The 25145-nt window shown below is 40.5% G+C and overlaps 1 protein-coding gene and 2 long non-coding RNA genes across 19 annotated transcripts in view; 2 read left to right on the forward strand and 1 right to left on the reverse strand.

The window, feature by feature from the left end:
• The window catches only part of LOC309342374, a 101037-nt gene that overhangs the window by 16525 nt on the left and 59367 nt on the right, over window positions 1-25145 (forward strand). Inside the window, exon 3 of one of the 2 annotated variants that reach the window (XR_014156741.1) lies at window positions 12314-13150. The exons of the other annotated variant lie outside the window; for it this stretch is intronic. This is a non-coding gene — a long non-coding RNA (uncharacterized lncRNA). Of the gene's footprint in view, window positions 1-12313; window positions 13151-25145 lie in introns of those variants that run through there. 2 annotated transcript variants of the gene reach the window in all.
• Window positions 6516-25145, reverse strand: part of MECOM (MDS1 and EVI1 complex locus) — a 481167-nt gene continuing 462537 nt past the window's right edge. For all 16 annotated transcript variants that reach the window (XM_081862144.1, XM_081862138.1, XM_081862151.1 and 13 more), the window contains 7 exons: window positions 21939-22105; window positions 18806-18883; window positions 15218-15387; window positions 13886-14015; window positions 10601-10828; window positions 10008-10194; window positions 6516-8266 (listed from right to left, as the gene is read on the reverse strand). In XM_081862144.1, the coding sequence (XP_081718270.1) occupies window positions 8132-8266; window positions 10008-10194; window positions 10601-10828; window positions 13886-14015; window positions 15218-15387; window positions 18806-18883; window positions 21939-22105 (1095 nt within the window). In that variant the 3' untranslated portion in view covers window positions 6516-8131. The remainder of the gene's footprint in view (window positions 8267-10007; window positions 10195-10600; window positions 10829-13885; window positions 14016-15217; window positions 15388-18805; window positions 18884-21938; window positions 22106-25145) is intronic.
• On the forward strand, window positions 13974-17441 carry LOC309342456. Its single transcript, XR_014156834.1, has 2 exons — window positions 13974-14027; window positions 16805-17441. It is a non-coding gene; the product is annotated as an uncharacterized lncRNA (long non-coding RNA).

The raw sequence follows: 25145 nt of genomic DNA on the forward strand, positions 1-25145 counted from the left end.
AGTTTGTGTGTGCCTACGGGTTTGTGTGTGTGTGTGTAGGAGACTGTGTATAAATGCATGCATGGGTAAGGGTTGTGAATATGTTTGAGGGAGGTGGAAGATGTAGCTCAGCATTTGCCTAATTCTTCCTTTCACTGGCTATTCTGCCGATAGAGTTAACTTTAGGTCACTTTTAACATTGGGATGGTGCTTATTAAGGAAAACCTGTTCTTTTATCTCCCATCAACTATTGGGCTACACATGTCTTTAAAGAGAGAGGGTTCTCTCTTCACTGGGCAAAACAGAATGGGGCAGTCCATTATACTATTGTTGTCTCATATTCAGTTGGATATCCGCAATGATTCCTACATCACAAGTACATAAAAACTGCCTTCAGAGATCAGACCAAGGTCCATCTCTGGTCTAGCATTCTCTTTCCAGCAGCCAACAAGTTGCCTCTTAGTGTGAAGGTTGCTTGAGGAATTTGTTCTTTGAAAAAGACAATATAGGATTGGAACCTAGTTATGCTCCAGATTTCACACTTCTCCAAATGTTGCCTTGCAACATTTTTGGCTGCAAATTATTGGCTCCAAAAATGGAGCAAAATACATTTTAAAATGCTTATTTTAAAATTAATACATTTGGAAATGTGTGTTTTCAGGGGAAAATATGTTCAAAAATGTGTTCAGATTACATTTTGTGTGGATGATGATGATTATAATGCAGAAATGGAATAGAATAGACCTATGAATGAACAATTGTGAAAGTGACATAGATTGGGAAGACTGAATTTTCCTATTGTTTTCCAAACACTAACTAACCAGTGGTCATCACCACTTCCTGAACCTACCAACAACTTTATTAGAGGATCCTGCAAGAACGAGAAACATTTCTCTTTCTACCCCAATCATAATTGTATAAAGCTCTATTGTTATCATTTCCACCACCACCACCCTGCCCACTTAGTAATCTTCTTTAAACTTCAAAGTGCTCCTTAAGATTCGGCTGCTTGGGAATGGTACTGCCTACAAAGGATAACTACTTGCTACAGTCTAACACAGGGGTCAGCAAACATTTTCAGCAGGGGTCCCTCAGACGTTGTGCGGGGCTGGACTATATGGGGGGGGGAATGAACGAATTCCTATGCCCCACAAATAACCCAGAGATGCATTTTAAATAAAAGCACACATTCTACTCATGTAAAAACACCAGGCAGGCCCCACAAATAACCCAGAGATACATTTTAAATAAAAGGACACATTCTACTCCCGGACTGTCCGTGGCCCGGATTTAGAAGGCAATTGGGCCGGATTCGGGCCCCTGGCCTTATTTTGCCTACCCATGGTCTAACAGGTTTGCTCCCTGCCCCCTCCAGTTATTTGGAGGAGTATCTTCTGATCAGACCTCCTGTAATGAGTCTCTGTAATGGAAGAAACCAGTCCCCTGTCGTTCTCCCCTCCCAACTCTGGCAAAGCAAAACATGCGCCAAGAGATTTCAGAAGCTGGAAGGTTGCCCATGTCCTTCCCTAGAACAAAGACAGGCACTTCATCTCTCACATGCAAAGCTTTACAAGGGGCACAGTTTTGCAAATGGCTGCATTATGCTGCTACATACCGCCCAACAATTAGCGTACCTCTCTGTGAGTTCAAATTGGGCCTGACATGTGCCTGTTTGAAGAGGTTCCCCAGGAATTAAAGAGCTACTTCCATCAGTTGACTTGGCTGGCCATAAGAAACTTGACACGCTGTTGAGAATTTTCTGCACTTAACCATGAAATATATCTGCCACAGGTATCAAGTGGGCTTTTGTGTGGGGTTTTTTGGTGCTGTAATCAGATTACAAATTGAACATTTCCATATGTGCGTGCTGGCAGGTCTATCGCCAGCTATCTAATCTTTAGCTGCCCTCAAGTGCTAGTTTTGGGGAGGGGGGAATGACATTGAGTAACAGAGATATTAATACAGTTTCTGCTTGTGTGAACATATGTTAATGAACTGAGAGCTGGGACTCAAAAGAAACAGCTGTTAAGAATTTTTCAGCATTCTTAGAAAATCAGTGTCATAATTACTGATAATTTAGCAGAATGGCCATTCCCAGCCGTTCCCTCTGCTTCAGGAGCATGGGGATGGCGATGCATTTCACTGCTGATCATTCATTTCACTGAATTCATTTGCATTAAAAGCAGCCTGGAAATTCTAAGGAATTTTTGCCATGTTAGTTACACAGAATTTGATGTGAAATAAACAAAAGGCTGTTTCTACTCAAGAAGCAGAATGTTTTATCATGCAAAACATCCACTACAATTTAAAAACCTTGATACCTTAACCTGGCAATCTGCTTTCTCCAGTGTGGTCCACTGCAATCACCTTCAGTCTTTTCAGACCCTGGAACCACGGTTTTTATCACATCCATATTTTATGGTTTTCTTTTAAAATTGTATATGCTGTTCTTCAATATAAATATTTCCAGGACAGGGGAAAGGAAACAACAATAGCCAAAACAAATACATAAGCATAAAGCTATACAGCAGTATGACACCGGGGAGAATGCAACGTAAAACAGACTCAGCAATATTAAAAGGCCCGGGAAAATACAACACTCTTTACCTGGCATCAGAAAGACAACACAGGTGCCAGAATCCTCCCTGGAGACAACATTCCACAAATCTCAAATGGCAGAGGCACCCAGCAGATGACCTCAGTGCTCAGGCAGGTCCATGTTCCAGTACCCAGATTCTAAACCATTTACATCTTACAAAATGAGTGTCAACACTTTGAACTGTGCCCAGGTTTCAGCACTGATTATATATTTTCCTATCTCCTAGTCACAATTAGTAGCCTAATCTGCAGTTTTCCACAGTTTTCCAAGACAGACTTATTACAATCTAATTTATAGATTATCAGAACATGGATAGCTGTGGCCAGGTTAGCCCTGTCCAGGTGGGATCACAGCTGATCTACCAGTCCTCAGTTATTGAAAAATGTTATGTACTACAAATGCCACATGGGTTTCTAGTGACAAAGCTGGCTTAGCGTAGTCACATATCGAGAATCTAATCCTTCAGGTCAGGTGCAGTCCTTTACAAAACAGGTTGAACATCACCTCCCTGGGGAGACCTACCAATGTTCCTTCATTTTAGCTGGATTGATCTTCAGTTTATTGACCTTCATCTAATCTGTTGCTGCTCCCAAACACCAATTCAGCACTCCCACTACCTCATCTGAATTCCATATAAAAGAGAAATCTAGTTGGGTGTTATAATAATATTTTTTTATTTATACCCCGCCCTCCCCAGTCAAGGCCGGGCTCAGAGCGGCTTACGAACAATAATAAAAACAAGAAGAATGATTACAACTTAAAAACAAAAATAAAATACAACATTAAAATAATGGAACATTAAAATATTAAAATGTAGCCTCTTCGCAGGAGGAGAAGGAAAAGAAAAAAAAGAGAGAGAGAGAGGGAGGGAATCAAATAAGCATGCTGGTGTTACCTTACTCCAGATAGAGTAGGCTAGGGACACCGTTTATGGATGCAGAGGTTTCTATGCATAAATCCATATTTGGAAGATGAATTGTGTGCATTTTTTAAAAAGGTTACAGCCATAGCTGTTAGTTGTTTGGAAGTTGGAGAAGAATCAGTTCAATGTCCCCACCAAGCAGCTGCTCAACTGAATTTTGGCTTTGAAAAAAAGACGCTATGTGCAGGGAGCACATGCTCCATTTGATTGGTGTGTCTGAATTGTATAATTATTGTGTACTACAGCTGTTCTTTCAATATTGTACTTTTGGAGAGGGCATCGTAATCTGGAACTCTATCTAATTAATATTAATAGAAAAGAAAGCAATGGCACACACATAGAGTTAAATGTTAGTCTAGTAGTACAAGCCAGTTTCCAAATTTAAGGTGTGAGGAAGAAGCAGATTGTTTTGATCTCTGGGAGGAGTATAAACGAGTATCCAACAGTTTGCAGGGAGCAGGTCAGGCTGGCAAAGCTCAAAATGAGCTGAGGCTTGCAAGAGAGGCTAAAAATAATAATGTTTCTACAGCTATGTTCAAAGCAAAAGGAAGAACAAGGTAGTGGGTCTGCTGTGTGGAGAAGACAAAGAAATGCTATTGGGTGACAGAGAGAAGGCAGAACTGCTCAACATCTCCTTGGCTCTGTCTTCACTCAAAAGGAAATTGATTGATTGATTGATTGATTGATTGATTGATTGAATGAGAGAATGAATTTATATACCGCCCTATACCCAGGGTTGTTCACAGAACAATGCAGTGCCCAACCTGGTGATAACAAAATAAACAATGTAAGGAGGGAGCCAAGCGTCTGGAAACTGAGCCTTATGAGGGATGGTTGAAGGAATTGGGTATGTTTAGCCTGGTAAAAAGGAGACTGAGCCATCTTGAAATATCTAAAGGGCTGTTCACATGGAGGCTGGAGCAAGCTTGTTTTCTCCTGCTCTGGAGGATAGGACCAGAACCAATGGTTTCTGAGAGTGCCATTTCTTTGTGAAGGAAATACTTTGTTGTCTAGGAACTGTCTGTGTGCGACAAAACTCAGATTTCCAGGTGCTCAACCCTTTAAACAATGTTTCAAAGCATCCTTTAAAACATCAAATACAGTGGACGCTTGGGTTGCGAACGTGATCCATGCGGGATGCACGTTTGCAACCCGCAGCGGCGCGTCTGCGCACACGCGGGTTGTGATTTGGCACTTCTGCACAGGAGCAAAGTGCAATTTAGCGCTTCTACGCATGTGTGACCTCCGAAACAGGAAGTAACCCATTCTGGTACTTCTGGGTTTCGGAGTGTCCGTAACCTGACAAAACGCAACCTGAAGTGTCTGTAACCCAAGGTATGACTGTACATTAAAGCCACTGATTACATGTCCTGTCAGTTTCAAGAGTCTGGCATGGTCTCAGGTTGATGTATTGAATTGGTCTCAGGTTGATGATGATAACCCACAAACAATTGTAGAGCCAGGAATACCATGTGCCCTTTTCCCACTGCAGTCACTCACACCTGGCTACTTCTCAAGGTTGGGGTACCTTCCAGAGTAGAGTCTGCTACAAAGTGAGGCAATACAGCCAGAATTGGAAATAAGATACACAATGAACACATCAGACTGCTTTCCACTTATGGAAGGGCTCTGTGGATGCTGACGTAGAGATCTTATTAATTTTTTGGGCAGTAGGTCCAGCACAAATGAAATTCTTTGCAATACATAATTCACTTGTTGAATTCATTACTACAAAATGTGGTGTTGGCCACTCACTAAGTTAGTTTTGTAAAATGATAAACTCACAGGATAGGTCAATCAATGGCTGTTCACTATTTAAATATTCATACGCAAAGCCTTATACTTCTGATGACAACATAATTGGGCATCCAAAAGGAGATGGTTATCACCCTCAAATCTTGTTGGAAGCAAAATGCTGAGTAGATGGTTCCTTGGTGTGCTTGAGGAAGAAAATACAATTGTTTACTCTGTGTGTTGCAGGGGGGTTGCTATTAACTTTCACAAAAAGAGAACATTGACACTACCCTCATATGTTCTGCTTGTTCTGGTGGCTGGTCCATTGGGGCTGGTAGTATGTAAGGCAGGATGCCAAGAGTAGGTGAAGCCAGAACCAGTGACAGGCAGAGCCAAATAGTTTTGCCACTATCAGTCTCAGTATTGAGTTCTACGAAGGCAATGCTGAGACTAAGAAGCAGAATACCTTCATCCCCTGTTTGGGTTGTAAAAAATGTAAGCAGGTGGGACCTAGCTGAGGGCAGGCTGAAGTTGGTGCAGCAGTGTCCCATTTACCCTAAGGGCTCTGCCTTCACTGTTTGTTTGGTAACCTGCTTTCACTTATACAGTCCTAGAGTAGTCTAGTGTAGACGGGGACTTTTTGCCAGGTAACCAAAACCTGAAATAAAAAAAAATTAGATATATAAACAATTTACAGAATAAACCAGTTTTTGCCAGCAGTCATCCCAGGTACCATAACGTTTTGTAGATCTCCCTCTGTGTGGGTAAAAGAGGTGTGGCCTTACAATCCCCTCCCCTAAGCAGCATAGGAGGCATTCCAGGGTTAGACCATTCCCCAACAGGCCATAGCATAGTGGTCCTTCCTCTCTCTCTCTCTCTCTCTCTCTCTCTCTCTCTCTCTCTCTCTCTCTCTCAACTAACACCACTGACAAGGGGAAGTGTTGCCACCTCCCAAGCTTCTGCCAATCTGCCATGCCAGTGTGGGCCTGGGAAGGCTGTACATGTTTGACGGCCCTCGATTCTCTCTTCCCCAACCTACTGTGATTGCTGTAACCATCTTATGTCTAGCATTTGTGATTGTTGAGAAAACAGAGTAATCATATCCATAGCACTAGACTTGAGTGTTTTGAGGGCCAACAGGGATGTGGGTTTCCTTTTGTCCTTTTGCAAAAGCAGAGTTTGTGTGCAGTTAGCATTATTGCTAGTAGGGGAAATTTCATACAAATGCTGTTGAAATCCATTCTATAGCCAACAAAACAAAAGGCCAGTGAAAATGATGTCTTCATTTTGTAATCCTTTATTTTTTTTTTAAATTTGATCCTCCCATAGTAATGTACTGAAATGCATAACAGTTACATTGTACAAAGCATTTAAAGAAAGTACCTCAACTTGCTGGTTATTTCAAAATGAGATAATAAACAAAAAGGAAAATAAAATCTGGTCCCTCACCAAAAGGGCAAAATTCTTGGCCCCCTCCCGCCCCTGCCCCCAAAATAACTGAATACAATTCATTATTTATTTATTGGGGGTTTTCTTTTTTAAACATAAGTTTGGAACACTTCATTTTACAAATAGGATTAACATGAACGTAACATCACACAAGCTCGCAGACAACCGGCATAAAATATTGGGTACAGTTTTCTTTTTCTTTTTTTAATCAGAAGAATCATGCTTTCATGAAGAAAAAATTAGAATGCTTTATACATTTGAATCATTTTTGCTGTATTACAAAAAAATCTCTAAATCACCTCTATTTATTATTTAGTTTCAGTAAAAGGAAAAAAACGATAGTAAAAGAGGAATGTAAGAAATCTTTTTTAAACACTGTTTGCACGAACATATATGCAGATCAGTTCGCCTCCTTTTTTTAAGTCCGTGGGTGCCCAGAAAAATGATGTGGGGTGGGGTTGGAGAGAACTGGAACAGTGCTATTAATTTCATATGAACAGTGCTACATTTAGCAAGAGTGCTTTTTTCTTAATTCACAAACAGTTGTTTGCCAACAAATAAATTACATGTACACGCAACACCAATAAAGAAAGAAATCAAGAGCAACAAATGAACACCAACAAAATAAAACAAACAAAACAGTGACATGATTGTCTAAAATTAAAATGTCATTACATTGATCAGGGAAACATTGAACTATAGTGGTATGTTTGATGACTGTGGTCATTTGCATGTAGTATGCTGAAAGACTCACCTCCTTTAATTGCTGAACTCTCCCAAGTTTTTTTCTTCTTCTTTTTTTACAATATACACAGACGTCTTACATTATTGTCTCATGTGGTTCTTTTTTTTACAATGCAGTTCAGAAGGCAAAAGTTAAGGAGGGGGCAAAATATTCCTTGTGATTAGGTTCTAGATTAATGGTAGATGTACATTCGAGGGAACTGCTTTGTCTTCCTTAAATGGTTTCAAACGCATAAAGCATAGTTGAAGAGGATTTGTATAGAAAAGCAACTGTTCCTAATCCTGCCTACAATTACCATTCTACACGGGGGGGGGGGGGGCTCAAAAAGGAAAAAACAATTCTGTTTTAGTTTAAAGGAGTGCTAACGTGTGTGTAACAATACACCTCTTAACCCATAAGTCCCTCCCCAAGCAGGTGGAGTGGAAGACACATATTCCCCAACAAGGTCTATTTGATCCATGTATTTTGAAAGTCGCATTGATCCTCAAAATGTCAGCAGCTGCCTTCGCTGTGCAAAACAAAAGATTGAGAATAAATAGTTTTCTTTCTTTCTTTCAAATCATTCAGTTTAAGGTCACCTGACTTTAAATGTGACCCATCAGATTTCTAAGGCATTCTGCTCTGCAGTCTTTTAAATAGTCTTCTAGCAAAGAGCCATGTTGCTAGTTTGGACTTGGTCCCAATCCTGTTACGTTTGACGGTGTCATACATGACTAATGGACTGGATGGCACTGGATTCTGCAGCAACTCTTGCCATACTGTGCCACACATTGGATGAATTGTGGGGTGCAGAGTGGAGAGAGTCCTTGTCGGAGAGTGAAAGCATCATAGCAATGGCCTACAGTTAAAGAAGAATAAGGAAGAAGTCAAAATAAGATATTCAGTAATATCATTTAGAGTCATAGTTCTATCGTGGAAGAACCTATTCTTTCAGTGGGAATCAGCAGTATGGCTCCCACCTGGGAACCATCTTGGAATTCACCCTGTACCACAAAGTCCTCTCACTAGATTTCTGAAGGCTCATGACAGAAAAAATGGAAACTGTGCTAGGCCTGTGTTGTTAAACCCTTTGGATCTGTGAATGTACTTTACTTTATGGGCCCCCAATGTGGCAGAGGGAAGAGCCAAAGAACTTCATATACCGTGTTTACTTGAATCTAATGCTCACCTTTTTTGTCCAAATTACGTTGTGAAAATTAAGGTGCACATTAGATTTGATGGCACATAGTCAGAAAGGCAGCCACAACAATGTTTGGATAGACAAGGGTATTTTGCCTTCTCTATTCCTCCCCTGCAGCAAAAACTGGTGTGTTTCCAGCTAGGCCCTCAGTTGAGCGAAACTGCAGTTATTTTGCCACTAGTGGCCAAACTGGCAACACTTCATGCCCCACAGTTGGAGAAATGCTGCACTAATGGGGTTAATTACCTTGGTATAAGAGTGTTGTACAGAACAATTCAGTGATTTCAAAACCTAATTACATGACTATGGTCTTTACTTCATGGAAGTAAGTTAAGAGGATCGCCATGGATTTCACTGTGTTGTGGCATGTTCCGAATCTTCTCAAACAAGTTTAAATGAACTAATTTGTTAACCTTCTCTGCAAAGTAGAAAACCGATGAGGATTGGCAGTATTCGTGGGCCTACTGGGGACATTAAAATTTCTACTAGCATGTGTAAGCACACTTGACTCCTTTCCAGAAAAGTATAGTTTCAGGTTACAACTAAACAGCCTAGCCATCTCAGTTGTACCAACCATTAAATACGAATAATAGGGCCAGTACAGACAAAACATTGGAACTCTCTTGTCTATGAATACGGGAACGGAACAGACCACAGGATTGCACGCTCTCTTTCTCTTAGTACTCCATTCTCCGGTGCATATTTCCTCCATCTATCTTAACAAATGTCAGGAATTACATCAGCACCAACATTAACTATGGTTTGCACTAATCTTTATTTTTCTTTAGAAGTCCTTAATTTACAGGTGTTACAACACAAGGTCCAATCTTCTTAGCCAGGTTTGGAAAGCTGGGTTTGGAAACAGTTTCAAAGAACAAACATCATTGTTAATGTTGGTGGTTGAACCACTGTCATTAGCCTGGATATATTTGTACTAGAGAAGAAAGGGAAAAAGAGAAGATGCATGTGATCCAATGCTTTCCTCCTGATCTCTTAACTGTAGTTAAGCAGTGTCTGTCCACCATTTTCTCAGCACCAGCTTAATTGGATGTGGTGCTTATGCAGCAGCACTTGCTCATCTACCATGGGCCAGAAAAACAGAGGTGTATTAACCATATCAGCACAAAAGGTCAAACAAATTGAGGTGGCCTTTTGAGGGTATCTCCAGATGGGTTTCTTACTGTTGCTATATGCATATGCATATACTGTTGGTATATGTGTTTTATGTTTTCAGTGTACATTTGTATGGGACTGTCTGCTCCTCTGCTACTCTCAGGATTATTGACTCGGCACTGGCCTTCTTTGGCTCCTCCCAATCTATTGTTTCAATCCCCACCATCACTCTTCCCACCCTTCCCAGCCAGATTACAATTTATCCTGAAAGCACAATAAAATTTACCTGGGATTTGGACTTGCGACACAATGGCTGCTTTAAGTCTTCTGGCAGATGGGAAGTGCTAAACGCTGCCAGTTCAGCTTCACTGAACTGGCTTTCTTCTACTTTCCTCACTTTGAGGCTATCAGTGAAGTGCCTTATATGGTCCAACGCAGAAAGTCCAGTTTTATTAAACTCATCTTCCTTATACCTATGAAACGTCCAAAGATTGGCATACTGATTGGTTTTGAAAAGCAAATTATCAGTGATTTTTTAAAAAATAGTAATTGAAATATTTTGTCTGGTCTTCCCTTTAACAGACTTTGGGCAAAATTGAGGGCATAATAGGCATGGTTCTTTTTAAAAATTAAATTCTTTACCATATGATTAGGTTCTACTGATTTAAATGAAACTATAAAGTGTGGCTAACTTTATCTGGATCACACCCCTTAGAAAGCTGCTCAGTTGCACAATAGTTTTTCTATTCCAAACCATGTCCACAAATAATTATTAACAGGCATATTTAGGTCAACCTGCAAATACAGAACCTGGATTAAGTCCTAGAAATTGGGACTTCTGCTGTATTTTCTACCATCTTGATTTGACCTTGCTCCTACCTGCCAGGAGAAGTCTTGCAATTCATTTCCAAAGCATTTGCTTCTTCATAGTCACCCTCTTCACATATGTTGCTTACAGCTGGTTCTTTAACTGACCCCCCTGTTATCTCACTTTCTTCATCTTCTTCATCCATCATTACTTCATCTTCTGCTTCTTCATCTTCCAACAAGTCTGAGTTCTGGCTTGTCACCAGAGTCTTTTCATCCTTAAAGTGACTTCCATTAATTCTTCAAAACAATACATAGCAAATGAAAACAAAATTACCTGTTAGCAGTTGCAGAAACAGGACCTTGCTTTCTAAACTTCGTTTTGCATTAACTATCCCATAGGTGGTAACTGCCATAATTAAAATCAATAACCACTCTGTCCACTTTATTAAGTGGCCAATAATCCTTTGAAATTCAATTCACAGTCTGACAGAATAGTGAAGATAGCTTTTCTCACTATTACATCTGAGTTTTAGATTACTACATTTCATTATAATTGAAAGTAGAATTCCCAGCATAGTTACTATTGACCAAAAGGGAAAATTAAGCATAACAACTATCAGTAGCATACAATCTGTTTCACAGCATAGTTGGAAAGTAATGGGTAACCACTTCACAGGCTTGTTTTGAGGACAAAATAGAATAACAGTCATGGGGCAAGGGTGCAATACATATTTCATAAATAAAAATAAATATATATGCAACAGGTTAAACCCATTTACATAAAGGCTTTCTACCTAGATCTCGGGCTTGCAGTGTGTATTGTGTTGGGGAGGTGCAGAGCACTGTGAACACATCGGCTTCAAAGTGAAATCAATAGGCCTAAATGCATTTAATTCTATAAAAGATTGTGACCTTTGTCATGGAGAAGCATGTGAATTACTGGCACTGTTTAGTACCGCACACCAAAAAATTATTCCATTGATTTTATGAAGCATTTGGTATAATTTAAATGGAGATAAGTTTTGATTGGTTTGCCTTGTTATCATAACATTTTAAACTCAAACATGTAATGAAATGTTCTAGTTCACCGGAAGCTCTCAGTCCTTCTCAACCCATTCCCTAGAAAAAAATTACCCCTTTCTAAATACAAAGGAATTTCACTTTTCATCTGATTGCTTTTAGATTTTCCAATAAATTGTCTGTTAGGCTATATAAAATGAAACCACACCAGACATTATACCATAATTGCCTAAATCATGTAGGGTTACCCACAAACAGCAATATTTTGGATCATTTAACAAGTTTGTGTCTACATCGGTCAACATGTCTATATTCCTTCATTTTATACTTCAAGAAGAAAAAGAAATAGAATTTAACCAATTATCATTAAGGATTACAGGATCCATTAAACTTGAGGAAATTATCTTGGAATAACCATAAAGAAACCCATAATTTTGCAATGATCTTGAAAAAAGTGACCATCATCTCACTTGTGGGTATCTTTGGCATCTTTTATCAGGATGCCCTGGCAGAACTTCTTGGACAGTCTTAAGAAACTATGAGCTATAAACCAGGGGTTGCCAGATTTTTAAACCATGCCAGAAGAAGACAGTTTGAAGTGAAAAAGGACTTGGATTTAAACCAAAGTAATGAAAGCCACATGATTAAAAAAACAGATTTGCTAATTATGCTTTTCATATGCAGTAATTTGCCAAGTATGAAATATCTATCAAAATTTTGAAAGGAATCACTGGATGACCCATCAACTTTTTTCCCTTATAGACTTCCTATCAGAGGACATGTTGAGACCAGATGTGGGGGGGAAAACTAACCCATGACAATCAAGCAGGAAGAAAATTTGAATGTGTATGTAATGTATTATCAGCTGCCTTCATGAATATATGCCTACTAGTTTTGACCCAGCATAAAAATGAGCGAGAAACTTTAAAAATAGAAAATCATAAGCCATATGCAATTTCTGCCCTTGAACATGGAAAGCAAATTAATGTGAGAGAGAAGGCAGTAAATAAATTTGACCCAGAACATAATCACACACCATGTTACACATCTGTGGAAAGCTTATGCTTATCCCCAATTCAAGTGCTATTTCAAATCCAAAATATGCACTTGACATATGCACTTGAACCATATATTGATTTATAGTCTGTTGATGCATTAGAGTGGCTAGGACAACCCAGACAGATGGGTGGGGTATAAATAAAAAAATTAGTAGTAGTATAGTAGTAGTAGGGGTTTTACTTAATATGCACAGTTCACTTTCTTTACTGAAATGTGTAGTGGAGAAAATGGGCGGTAATATAGTTTTACATTTGTGTTGAACAATTATATTGATCTTCATTAGGAATGTATCCTTGCTAGCTCTTATTCCCAGAATATAGGGCAGTTTATGCCTCACCCTGGTAGTGCCCCACATTATGGATCCACTTGTATGATTTTGAAACAGTGAGTATTTCATGAAATACACACTGTCTTTCCAGCAGTGTTCCTAGTGATGTCATCATAAGAATCATGGCCTGCTTTAGCATTGCATAGGTTGATATAATAAATCAACCTATAAGTTGATGGTTGGAAATGGTTCAAGCTTACCTTTTCAGAGAATTAAATACAGAGCAGCTTCTGGCTCTGAATCAGGTGTTTGGTTATATGCAAAAAGCTAAAACTGGTGCAAATCCCTGAAGGGAAAGTGATGTCCAATAAGATTACATGGGCATCCAAATACTGCCAGAGGGTTAACAATTTTCTTCCCAATTCCTCACCATTTGGAAGAAATTTCTCTTTCCTAGCTCAAGTATATATTGCTGATATTGCTGAACTGGGAATGATTGAAACTTGCTAATGCGTGAGACATTTCTTGTGAAAGCACTGGATTTGTACTTTGTATGTAGTCCAGTTTGACCTGCTTACTTTGGCCACATTAACATCAGCACATTAACTTTGCTAATTGCCAGGAGATCCAAACTATGTTTTCAAAAAGATTTTGTGAAGATATTGCTAAGGATAGTGTAGAAAAGACAACAAACACCTTAATTGTTGTAGTTTTGCCTGTTAGAAATGGTCAAAATTAAGTTAGCTTTGGGATTGCACGATTATGATAGATGTGCAAATTTTTATGTCTTGTATGTAATGGAGACAATCCAGAGAAAGTTCTGTGTAATCGGACTACAATGATATCAAGAAAACTCCATGACTGTGATTCAGTCCCACTGGCTTTAAAGGGAGTATGTCACCTTGATTTTGCCCAATTCCCTTTGGAAATAAGCTGGAAAAGTAACACTTCAGCAGTAAGGAAAAAACAGTTAATGAAGTCTGAAACACAGAGAAGTTGCACCTTACCTTTCTTCTGAATTGTTGTGGTTGCTATTCCCAATGAAATTACGAATTTCAGTAAAGTATGAGTCTTCTTTGTCATCTAGGATAGCACCTGTGCTTTCAAGTTCAGAATGAGGTGAAGACGTAGCAGTACCTTCACAGAAAAGTAAATATTTGGTTTTTTATCCTATCAGAATTATGTTAATTTTTATTAATTTATTAACTACTTTCTTCACAAGTGTCTCAAGGAAATATACAATAAAAAATAGTGCCAAAGTTCCCAAATGTCATCATTGCACATCTTATCAAATCAAGAAAAAGAAATGCTTGATGAAACACACTCGACTATAATAGAAATGGTTCAGCTGGAAGTGAGCAAAACAAATGAAGAACTGGATGTGCACAGTCCTATGGACCCATCCCATCCTATAGGTGTCCTCAGGAAAGGATCTCCAAAGAAAGTTTCTCAAAACAAGAAGTGGGACTGGGCTGCCAGATTTGCTTGCAGCACAGAAAACAAGCATGGAGAAGAAATAGCATAGTTTACACAGCTGGTTGCTACAATGATCAAAGAAACTAAGCATTCTGATTCTGGGCTCAATTAAATAACATTGAAAAATTGAACTGTGTTAGGTGAGGAAGCAGCTTGTGCCTCACTGGTCAATTGTAGGGTTGCCATATTTTAAGAAGTAAAAATCCGGACAAAAGTTGTTGAGCTTTATGTGGGAAATCAACCAAAAAAGGCAAAGAGTGATGCATTCCCCCAACCCCAGGTGCTAATTTCACCGTTTGAATCCGTACATATGGCAACCCTAGTCAGTTGCCAAGCCCTCTTAGGGAGACCCACCTCACAAACCGAAAAGTACAGTATGATGCATAGATTCCACTGACATTTATAGAACACAGTATTTATTTCAGAGTGCAGTCATCTGAAAATTTTTCTCATTTTAGTCCTAAAAAATATATGACCATTTTCATCTAATCCATTGATCCAGTAGAGATAAACTAGCATATGTTGCTAGTTGTACACAATAGTATACATAACTTTCTCTATCAAAACTGGTATATTAGGCTGATGCTGCCCAGGTCTTAAACCATACCAACTTCCTGGATCAAAATTCGGATCTGATTTCTGACAAGTATTTAAGATTTTAGTCACAAGTACATAAAAACCTAAGGATAATGTTCAAGCCCATTGTATTCTTCTGACATAGGAAGATCCCTGTAATAGTTGTGGGATGAAAAGCATGATTTGCAGTGTCACAAGAATGCCACACTTGTACAACAGACCTGTATGATCTCATGAATTCCCCTTAAATGATATATTTTAATGCAGAAAGCAGGATAGGTACATACCAGACATGTTGCCATTCTCGTGTTTTTTGAGATGTCTATCTAAGTTGGTTTGTTGGCCAAAGCACCGGTCACATAAGTGACATTTGAAGGGCTTCTCCTTATTATGGATGTTACGAACATGTCTCTGCAGGTTAGACGATATACTAAAAGACCTGTCACAGTATTTGCATCTGAAAACAAATATCAAATAAGAAAGTAGTATGTGAAATATAACTCAAATGAAACTAGAGAGCAACCATCTCAATTAAGCTCCACCGCAGTTTTGCTAAATCCAGTAATATCTCCCCCACCCCATATATTTTATTTGGTTTTTCAATAAAATAGCAAACATTGCAGGTCTCCTATCCAGTTACTTCAAGAACTACAGACTAAGGTGAAAGAGCAGAGGGCAATCTGAACAACAAATCATAGGGTAACAGTACAGTTGGAAGGTGCCCCAAGAGTCATGTTGTCCAACAACCTGCAATACAGGAATGTAGCTAGAATATCTTCAAAACAGAAAATATCACAAAATGCTGCTTGAAAGACTGTATTTTCAATATTTTTATGCCTTTTATTTGGATCTAACTTTCCAGTAAAGCAATGGTTTCTATGCTTCAAGCCCCCCCCCCCTTGTTACCTATTCAGAAAGGGCACAGTTATCTCATTACAAATTTATCCAAATAAGTGGTATAGATTTTGCTCTGAAAATCCAAGTTTGGTTTCTGGTATCGGGAAAGATTCCATATTATTAATACTGTAAAACAGAAGGAATCTGTGGCCAGTGTGAATTTTTGGGAGCTTGTTAGGTTGTGATAATGATAAGGGAGAACAGGATGCACAACTGACTTGTTGCACTTTTTGTTTCTTATGCTTCCCTATCTTGTCTGAAATTGGTCTTGTGCATCTTTCCCACACAAAGCTTGCATATGCTCACTAAGGAAGACATGCAGGATTGATTTTGAACAAGGCAGAGAAATCTAGGGAGCAGGAAGCACAAGTCAACTGCACATCCTGTCTCCTATCTCTCTCTCTCCCCCCCCCCCTTCCCCACCACCCATGTACTCACACATACATTTTGGCACATGCAAACTAATGTTAAGGTATAGTCACAGGAAATATCTCAGTATTTCAGAGTTAACAGGACATAATTTATGATAGCCTGTTAAAGTATTGCAGTAAAGCATATATGGTGTGAAAAGCAGAGAAGCACCAGCCTATTGTTTCATGCTGTTGCCAATACCGTACAATTAAGCACTTTGAGAAGAGGGAAAACATGAAACAAATTACTTCTAAGGCTCAAATAAGGTAGAAAGACCACTTCCCTCCCTGTTAAAAATTACACTGTGTGATAAAATCTTTTACTGAGGAATTAGCTTGCTCAATTGCTAATCCTGGAGGAAATTCAGTTATCTTCCCAAACGCAGAAATAAACAATCCAAATCTTTAATACTGTGCCAACGCAAGTAGTTTAGTCTATCGCTCTGGTACCAGAGGCATCAATTTTCATACTCTGTAGTGATTTGAAGTCCCTGAGGTCTTTACTGTATTGCCCTTTCAGCCATTACTAAGACATACTATAACTATTCCAAATTCTCTTCCTGGCAGCTGGCCAACAGTCTTCATCACCATCGTTGTCTCCCCACTGCCCCCCACAATCGTCTATTTCTCCTGAACTTCAAAACATGTCTGTTACATTGTGTGCTAAGTCAATTATTCAGGGAAGAAATTATGCATTACATTGCTAATTGTTTCTGGCTGTTATGCAGTGGAAGAGCATAACATGTTTCAAGATACCTCTTAAAACAAGAATTAAATTACATGCAACCTACTTCCCAAGTAAATTCAGGACCGAGTGAAAAATCTATCCCAGACAATGAGCTTTTTCTCCTTTCTTTGCAAGGCGTAAAATGTACCGATTTGTGCTTGTTTTGTTAGAACATGAGCCGAGTTTCTTCAATTGATTTCATTAAGTGAAAGTTCCATTTTGTACAATTAAAATTCTTTTCTCATTTCACTATGTGAATTGCTCTCATGGGCCAGATTTCCTAAAGGCTCTCCCAGTTATGGCCCACAGAGATCAATGAAAGTTACCAGTGAGGAAGTGGGTTAAAAGCACCAAGGACATGGAGATTAGTATGTATGCTTGTGAAGAGAATAAAAGGACAGAAAATGCTTGTGGGAATTAAATGTACATCTTAAATAAATGAAATAAAGCAACACTTTTGCAGGGTGAATGAACAAATACTGAAATCAAATTTGATGCAAAGTAAGAAAATCATGTTTTTAGGACTCCATTTTTTATTAAAGTGATTGTTAATTAATTTTTTACCAGAATTGGTAGGCCCACCAAAGCGCAATTAAAATTGTTTACATTCAGACATTCCTGAAAGAGACTGCTGCTGTTCATGCCACAACAGTTTGGCCTTGATATAGATGGAATCTATGTAGCTGGAATCAGTCAGGGCGCTACCCTCCCCAGGCCAGGTGGAAAAAGGCCTGCAAGGCAGGAAGCTGATCTTCCAGGATCCCAGCCATTTGAACTGACCCAGATCCTGTGATCATCATCTGAGGCTCTTCTTAGTGTGCTTCCTCTGTGAGAGGTCCAGAGGGTGGCAACACAAGAATGGGCCTTTTCTGAGGTGGCTCCCCACTTGTGGAATGCTCTTCCCAGGGAGGCTAAAGATATGTAACAAAGGGGCCAGGCGAAAACATTCCTCTTCTCCCAGGCCTTTGGCTGATAAAACAATCTATGGTATTTTAAACTATTTGGGGGTGTTACTGTTTTTGTTTGTTACTACAGTATGTATTCTTGTGTTTTTATATTGTAAATCACCCTGTGATCTTTGGATGAAGGGTGGTATAGAAATAAATAAATAAATAAATAAATAAATAAATAAATAAATGAAGACGACGACGACGACGACACATTTAAGGACAGCTGTAAAGGGAGAACTTAATATTTTCCTTCTTGCTATGGTCCAGATTAAAATGTCTTCTCAGAGGTGTCAACAGACATTTTCATCAGATGAAAATCCCCTACCAAGACTGCTATGATTCTGATTAATATTAACCTCCCATCCCACCCATCCCATTGGATGTGATTTGCATTTTTTAAAAAATATGCATGTTGGTTTAAAGACACATAATGTCACACATAACACATACAAAGATGTGTATAATGTCACACCTAGTGTGGCCCTCTCTCCATGCTCCAAGTGAGTTGTGCATCTGCAACTCCAAAACCAGAATGACCAGCATGTGTCATTTCACATTATCAGGAATGCTTCATCCATCCACTTTTGAAGGCTCCTGCAGATATCAAAACTATGTATGCTCAGCACTATGGTTATTAACTCTCAAGTTCCTGGGTGTCTTTTGCCTCCGAAGGGTTTTCTGAGCACTCCATTGGGGTTGTGTTGAAGCACTTGGACGAGGTTTCCCCACACATTTATTAGAAAGTATTGTCAACTGTGTTTTACATAGCACATTCTAAAACCTCATTTCATTTTTAAGAGTGAAAACTCTTTGGAGGTCAAAGGCTGCAGTATGGAGCGCTAACAGCCAATAAGAGTCTGTGGCTACTCCCCAGAAGCATTTATCTTGTACCTGTAAGGCTGTTCTCCAGTGTGTGTTCTCAGGTGACGGGTAAGATTTGCAGATCTTGGAAATATCTTGCCGCAGTATCTGTTATTAGAAAATGGTATATGAAGATAGCTTTAATGTTTTGCTTTAAGGTACATAAAGAAATAAAATGCATAGTCCTAACTTCAAACCAATACTGGATGAAACTGCTTCTTTGGTGTATAGTGGTACCTCTAGTTACGAACTTAATTCGTTCTGGAGGTCCGTTCTTAACCTGAAACTTTTCTTAACTAGAGACGTGCTTTCGCTAATGGGGCCTCTTGATGCCACTGTGCCGCTGGCACAAGATTTCCGTTCTCATCCTGGGGCAAAGTTCTCAACTTCCAGGTTAGCGGAGTTTGTAACTTGAGGCGTTTGTAACTCAAGGTACCACTGTATTTAAATATTTCTGAAAGTAGCTTCAATAAATATATTGAATCAAAACCTTATGGATTAAGGTGGTGATGTCTGAATTTTCCCATGCAACCCTAAGCAATCTATGAGAGCAGACTTTCATTTAAATGTTCATCCTGACATACTACACTTATTAACTTTGTCACTTCCCAGTTAAATGCTTATGGGGGACGGGAACTCTTTTATCCAATGTTTAGAATCTTGGCTTGATGGAAAGAGGTTTTAAATTGTTCAGCATATTCAATGTGTCAGTAAACGTGGCATCATTCCATCTGTGAAAGATCAGATCAGACACAATTCAAGAGACCTAATCCATCAAGGTATACTTCTATAATAGTGTGACTTGAAAGTAGCTGACATGTTTTCAGAAAGATCAGATAAACTGATATGACAGTTATCAAACACATAAACTAACATTCTGAAAATGAGATAAGGTCATAAATACCAAGCTAAAAAATAAATAGAAAACTGAAATGGCAGCATCAGGTTATTCTGCCAAATCAGGAACATTTCCCTAAAAATATGCATCCAAAATATAAATCCTAAATGACATTTCTAGATGATCATAGATCAATTTGAACATCACTTGTTGACCAAGTAAAGCCATTATGAGATAATTTCATCCTGTCAAATTCAGATGGTGTATTCCTGCCCACTGTCCATATTGACTAGGGCTGGACTCGGAATCTGACAACGTCTGGTGTGCCAGAGTTGCCCATTCCTGCTCTGCATGAAGATAGCTGATATTTGCTGCAACTAGAGGGGGCGTGAATGGAAAACAAACAGATCCTTGTGTAGTAAATACTAGCTGTGTGGCACATGAAGGAGACAAGGTAAAACCACATTGTGAGGACTTGACCATGAAAAAGAATAGTACAGTGCCAGCCCAATATATTTTGCTGCATGAACTGGAGCCCAGATGGTGCCCCTTCTCCACAAGGACCAACACGTAAAGAGTCTAGCTGCAACATTCAAACAAAAATTCCTGCCCTCATCTACACCCCTACTGCAGCCCTGTGCCATCTGAAGCCATCTAGTTCACTGTGCTGCATGGTGGGACCAGCTCTGGAATACTACATGAATTAGCTTATGAAATACCTTTATCTTCATTTATATTCTACCAAACAGCTACAGCATTGGGGTTTTCAAACAAAGCCGAAGATGGCTCATGATGGATAGTTCAGTCAGTAGAGCAAGAGACTCTTAATCTGAGGGTCAGGGGTTCCAGCCCATGTTGGGCAAAAGATTCCTGCTTTGCAGCAGGTTGGACTAGATAACCGCCGTGGTCTGTTCCAACTCTACAACTCTATGGCTTATTCTATTATTATATAAAATACCTGTAGAGTGCCAGTTGCATCATCCATCAAGCAAGCACTGTGAATGCACAACCAGCATTAATAAATGCAGAGCTTGTGCAAACGGCTTGGGCCTTTATGATACCAGCCAGAGTAGAAGACAACAGAGCTTGTCAAAAGCAACATTGTTCAGATAAATGCAAACTTGTGATACAGTGGTTTTGTCTAAATCAGCAGACTCCATGTCTGTTCCATGACGTTGACATGGGATTGCTGTTGCCTCTGGAGTACACAGATGGCGGTCATAAGGGAATAATTCCAAACTTTTCTGAATGGAACTACCATGAAGGTAGGCTTGGCTCAGTATCAATTCCTTCACAACTGTCGTAAGCATAATGAAGGGCTAGAGTATTATAAAGGAATAGGCCTGTTTTAAAAATTCCATACAGAAACCTAGTCCCACGCAAGTAAAGAAAGTGGTAAAATTGACTATGCCAGATCAGAAATAGCTTTTAGTCTAGTCAATTTCATTCTTTGGAGGGTGGGGAGAGAATAAGAAAATATCTGGGATGTTGAGGCATTGTTGAGAGAGGTACATGTGCACACACACCCTTTTAAAAGTGACAGGAGTGCATAATCATTTATCCTTCAACCTACTAAAATAAATTATCAACAAGACTCAATATTATTTCAGACATGGGTGAGTATAAACTGTGTTACTGGTCAAGGGCATTATCCAGAACATTCACTATTTAAATTGTAACAAATTTTCAAATTCACATTTGCACCATAATGACGTGTGAAATTCATTAAATTCTGAGGTCAACAGAAAAGCTCTCTCTGAGTCTAACAACTGGTCTGCCACTTAGGACCTGAAAGGCTACAGATGTCTATAAGATGGATCCAAACTCTGAGACAAAACTTCCATTGATTTCTTTAGGACAACGTTGATTTGAGCCAAATATTTGCAGTGACGACTCAGTTTTTTTAACACATCTAATCATTCACAGATCTTGTGGAATTTCCCTTCTGGCATTATCAAAGGAAAGACCAAGTGAAAAACAGTCTTGCAGTTCATGATCAGAAAAAAATTACGAGGGAAAAGATCGTGTATTAATACAAAGGTGATGAGGAAATTTTGGAACAAGGCAGCGTATGTAATGTTTTGGCCTCATTTATCAAGCGCAAGGTAATGCAGGACAAATTTCTCCTGTAATTGCAAACAAACACAGAATCAAACACTATGACCATGTCTTGCTGAATAAAGAACCTTTTAAAATGCCAGTGACCCACCATAATCCCTATTCATCATCCAATCTTGAGTAATTTCTAAAATAAACAGCAGTGGCTTGCAAGAGAAGAGAGATATTAAGAGAGGCTGTTGTGGGTAATTAGCTTGGAGAGTTTACCTGCAGGTATAGCGCTCTTTGCCTTTTCGTAGAAGGTTCTCTGGCAGGGTGCTGGGAGGGGCTCTGAAGTTGAACATGGAAGGGACAGATTGCATGATGTCACCGGCTTCTGGTTTCAGGGCACTAAAACTCTCTAGTTTTTCAGCCATGTTTTCTATAGCTGACATCTGCAAGGAGGAGGGGAAAATCATTGTGAGGACATTCTTGTACTCCAAAGAGAATTAGCACAATCTGGTCAACAAAGAGCTCCATTTTAAAAAGTGTACTATTGAAAACTCTGCTTTTTTTTTTTAACTAGAAGAAACAATAAAAGTTGTTGCTATTTCAATGACACAATATTTATTCCACATTGTTTCTATACGCTAATAAGGAAATATTACCAACATAATTTGGTCTCAAGCCAGTTTAACTGATACTACATTTCTGAGATACTGCAGCTTTGTTAGAGGTAACACAACCTTCTTACTGATTTACAGTATAATTCACAGAAGAAAAAAGCAGTTACACATAAATCAGTTTATGTTTCTAGCCTGTCATCCAATTTTCTTGAGGCCATCTTGCTGCATGAAAATTAGCGCTGAGCCTCCACCTTGGACTAATTCAAGGCTTTACTGTTGTTACTCTATGTGTGTAGATATGTTTGTATAATGCCAAAAAGAGAATATTTTCCTATTTAATAGTCTGTAATCATAATAAATCCATCCATCCTCTACAGGCACCCTCCCACCTACATGCATCTGGGTTGCAAATAAATAAATAAATAAATAAATAAATAAGCAAGCAAGCAAGCCTTCCCTTGCTCGCTGCTGCTGCTGCCCGGAAGTTGCCTGAGTGAGGGAAGGTTTGCCTTTGATCAACCATTGGCAACCATATGGCAGGGAGAAGGTGGCCCGCTGGAATGTGGAGTTAACCAGGGCTACTGACTGTTTGGCTCCGAAGCGCCCTCTCCGATTGCATGGAGCCCGGACAGCCCCGTGGTTTTCCACGGATCTGAGGGCAATGAAACAATTGTTGAGACGGCTAGAGCGCCGGTGGCGGATAACTCATGCCGAATCTGACCGGACACAGGTTAGAGCTCAACGTCGAGCCTACCAAGTGGCGATAGCGACGGTGAAGAAGAATTTCTTCACCGCCTCTATTGCATCTGCAGAAAACAGCAGCAGGAGACTTTTTCAGGTGGTTCACAATTTAGCGAAACCACCTGCAACATCGGGGCCCACTACGGGCCACATGTTCTCCTGCAATGATTCTGCAAAGTTTTTTGCAGATAAAATCGCTCAGATTCGGGAAGAAGTAGACTCCACCGTGGGAGCAGCGCCGGGGTGGGAGAGTGCTAGAGACCTGTCTAGTCAAGTTGCGTGGGATCAATTCCAATCTGTTACCTCCGAGAATGTGGACAGGCTGCTTGGACGAGTGAAGCCAACCACCTGTCTCCTGGATCCTTGCCCATCCTGGCTTATAAAAGGGAAGGACTGGGCGATGGGCTTCGTGGGGTGGTGAATGCTTCCCTCCGTGAGGGAGCCTTCCCAGACCCGCTGAAAGAGGCGGTTATTAAACCGCTTTTAAAAAAACCATCTTTAGATGCGGCCACGATGGGCTACTATCGCCCAGTCTCAAATCTTCCATTCTTGGGCAAGGTGATTGAGCGAGTGGTTGCTGAACAACTCCAGGCATGCCTGGAAGAAGCAGACCATTTGGATCCCTTCCAGTCGGGATTCAGGCCTCATCATGGGACTGAAACTGCCTTGGTCGCACTGGTTGATGATCTCCGGCGGGCTAGGGACAAAGGTGAGAGCTGTTTCCTAGTTCTGCTGGATCTCTCAGCGGCATTTGATACCTTCAACCATAACATCCTTCTGGACCGTCTTGAGGGGCTGGGAGCTGGGGGCACTGTCATACAGTGGTTCCGCTCCTTCCTCCTGGGCCGTGTTCAGAAAGTGGTGGTGGGGGATGAGTGTTCAGACCCCTGGGCTCTCACTTGTGGGGTACCTCAGGGTTCTGTCCTCTCCCCCATGCTTTTCAACATTTACATGCAGCCGCTGGGAGAGATCATCAGGAGATTTGGGCTGGGTGTTCATCAGTATGCAGATGATACCCAGCTCTACCTCTCTTTTAAATCAGAACCAGTGAAGGCGGTGAAGGTCCTGTGTGAGTGTCTGGAGGCGGTTGGAGGATGGATGGCGGCTAACAGATTGAGGTTGAATCCTGACAAGACAGAAGTACTGTTTTTGGGGGACAGGAGGCGGGCAGGTGTGGAGGATTCCCTGGTCCTGAATGGGGTAACTGTGGCCCTGAAGGACCAGGTGCGCAGCCTGGGAGTCATTTTGGACTCACAGCTGTCCATGGAGGCACAGGTCAAATCTGTGTCCAGGGCAGCTGTTTACCAGCTCCATCTGGTACGTAGGCTGAGACCCTATCTGCTTGCGGACTGTCTCGCCAGAGTGGTGCATGCTCTGTTTATCTCCCGTTTGGACTACTGCAATGCGCTCTACGTGGGGCTACCTTTGAAGGTGACTCGGAAACTACAACTAATCCAGAATGCGGCAGCTAGACTGGTGACTGGGGGCGGCCGCCGAGACCATATAACACCGGTCTTGAAAGACCTACATTGGCTCCCAGTACGTTTCCAAGCACAATTCAAAGTGTTGGTGCTGACCTTTAAAGCCCTAAACGGCCTCGGTCCAGTATACCTGAAGGAGCGTCTCCACCCCCATCTTTCTGCCCAGACGCTGAGGTCCAGCGCCGAGGGCCTTCTGGCGGTTCCCTCATTGCGAGAAGCAAAGCTACAGGGAACCAGGCAGAGGGCCTTCTCGGTAGTGGCGCCCGCCCTGTGGAACGCCCTCTCACGAGATGTCAAAGCGATAAACAACTACCTGACATTCAGAAGACATCTGAAGGCAGCCCTGTTCAGGGAAGTTTTTAACGTGTGATATTTTAGTGTATTTTTGGTTTCTATGGAAGCCGCACAGAGTGGCTGGGGAGGCCCAGCCAGATGGGCGGGGTATAAATAATAAATGTATTATTATTATTATTATTATTATTATTATTATTATTATTATTATTATCTTCTCCCTGCCATATGTCTGCACCCCCATCCCGTCACCAGTTCTGCTCTGCACCCTTCTTGGCCCTCACCCTCTGTCGCCAGCTGCTGCCACAGCGCACACTAGCTCCCCACAGGCAGGCAGGCAGGCTTGGGACAGGCCA

This window comes from Podarcis erhardii (assembly GCF_964252035.2).
Source record: "Podarcis erhardii genome assembly, chromosome: 5".
NCBI lineage: Eukaryota > Metazoa > Chordata > Lepidosauria > Squamata > Lacertidae > Podarcis > Podarcis erhardii.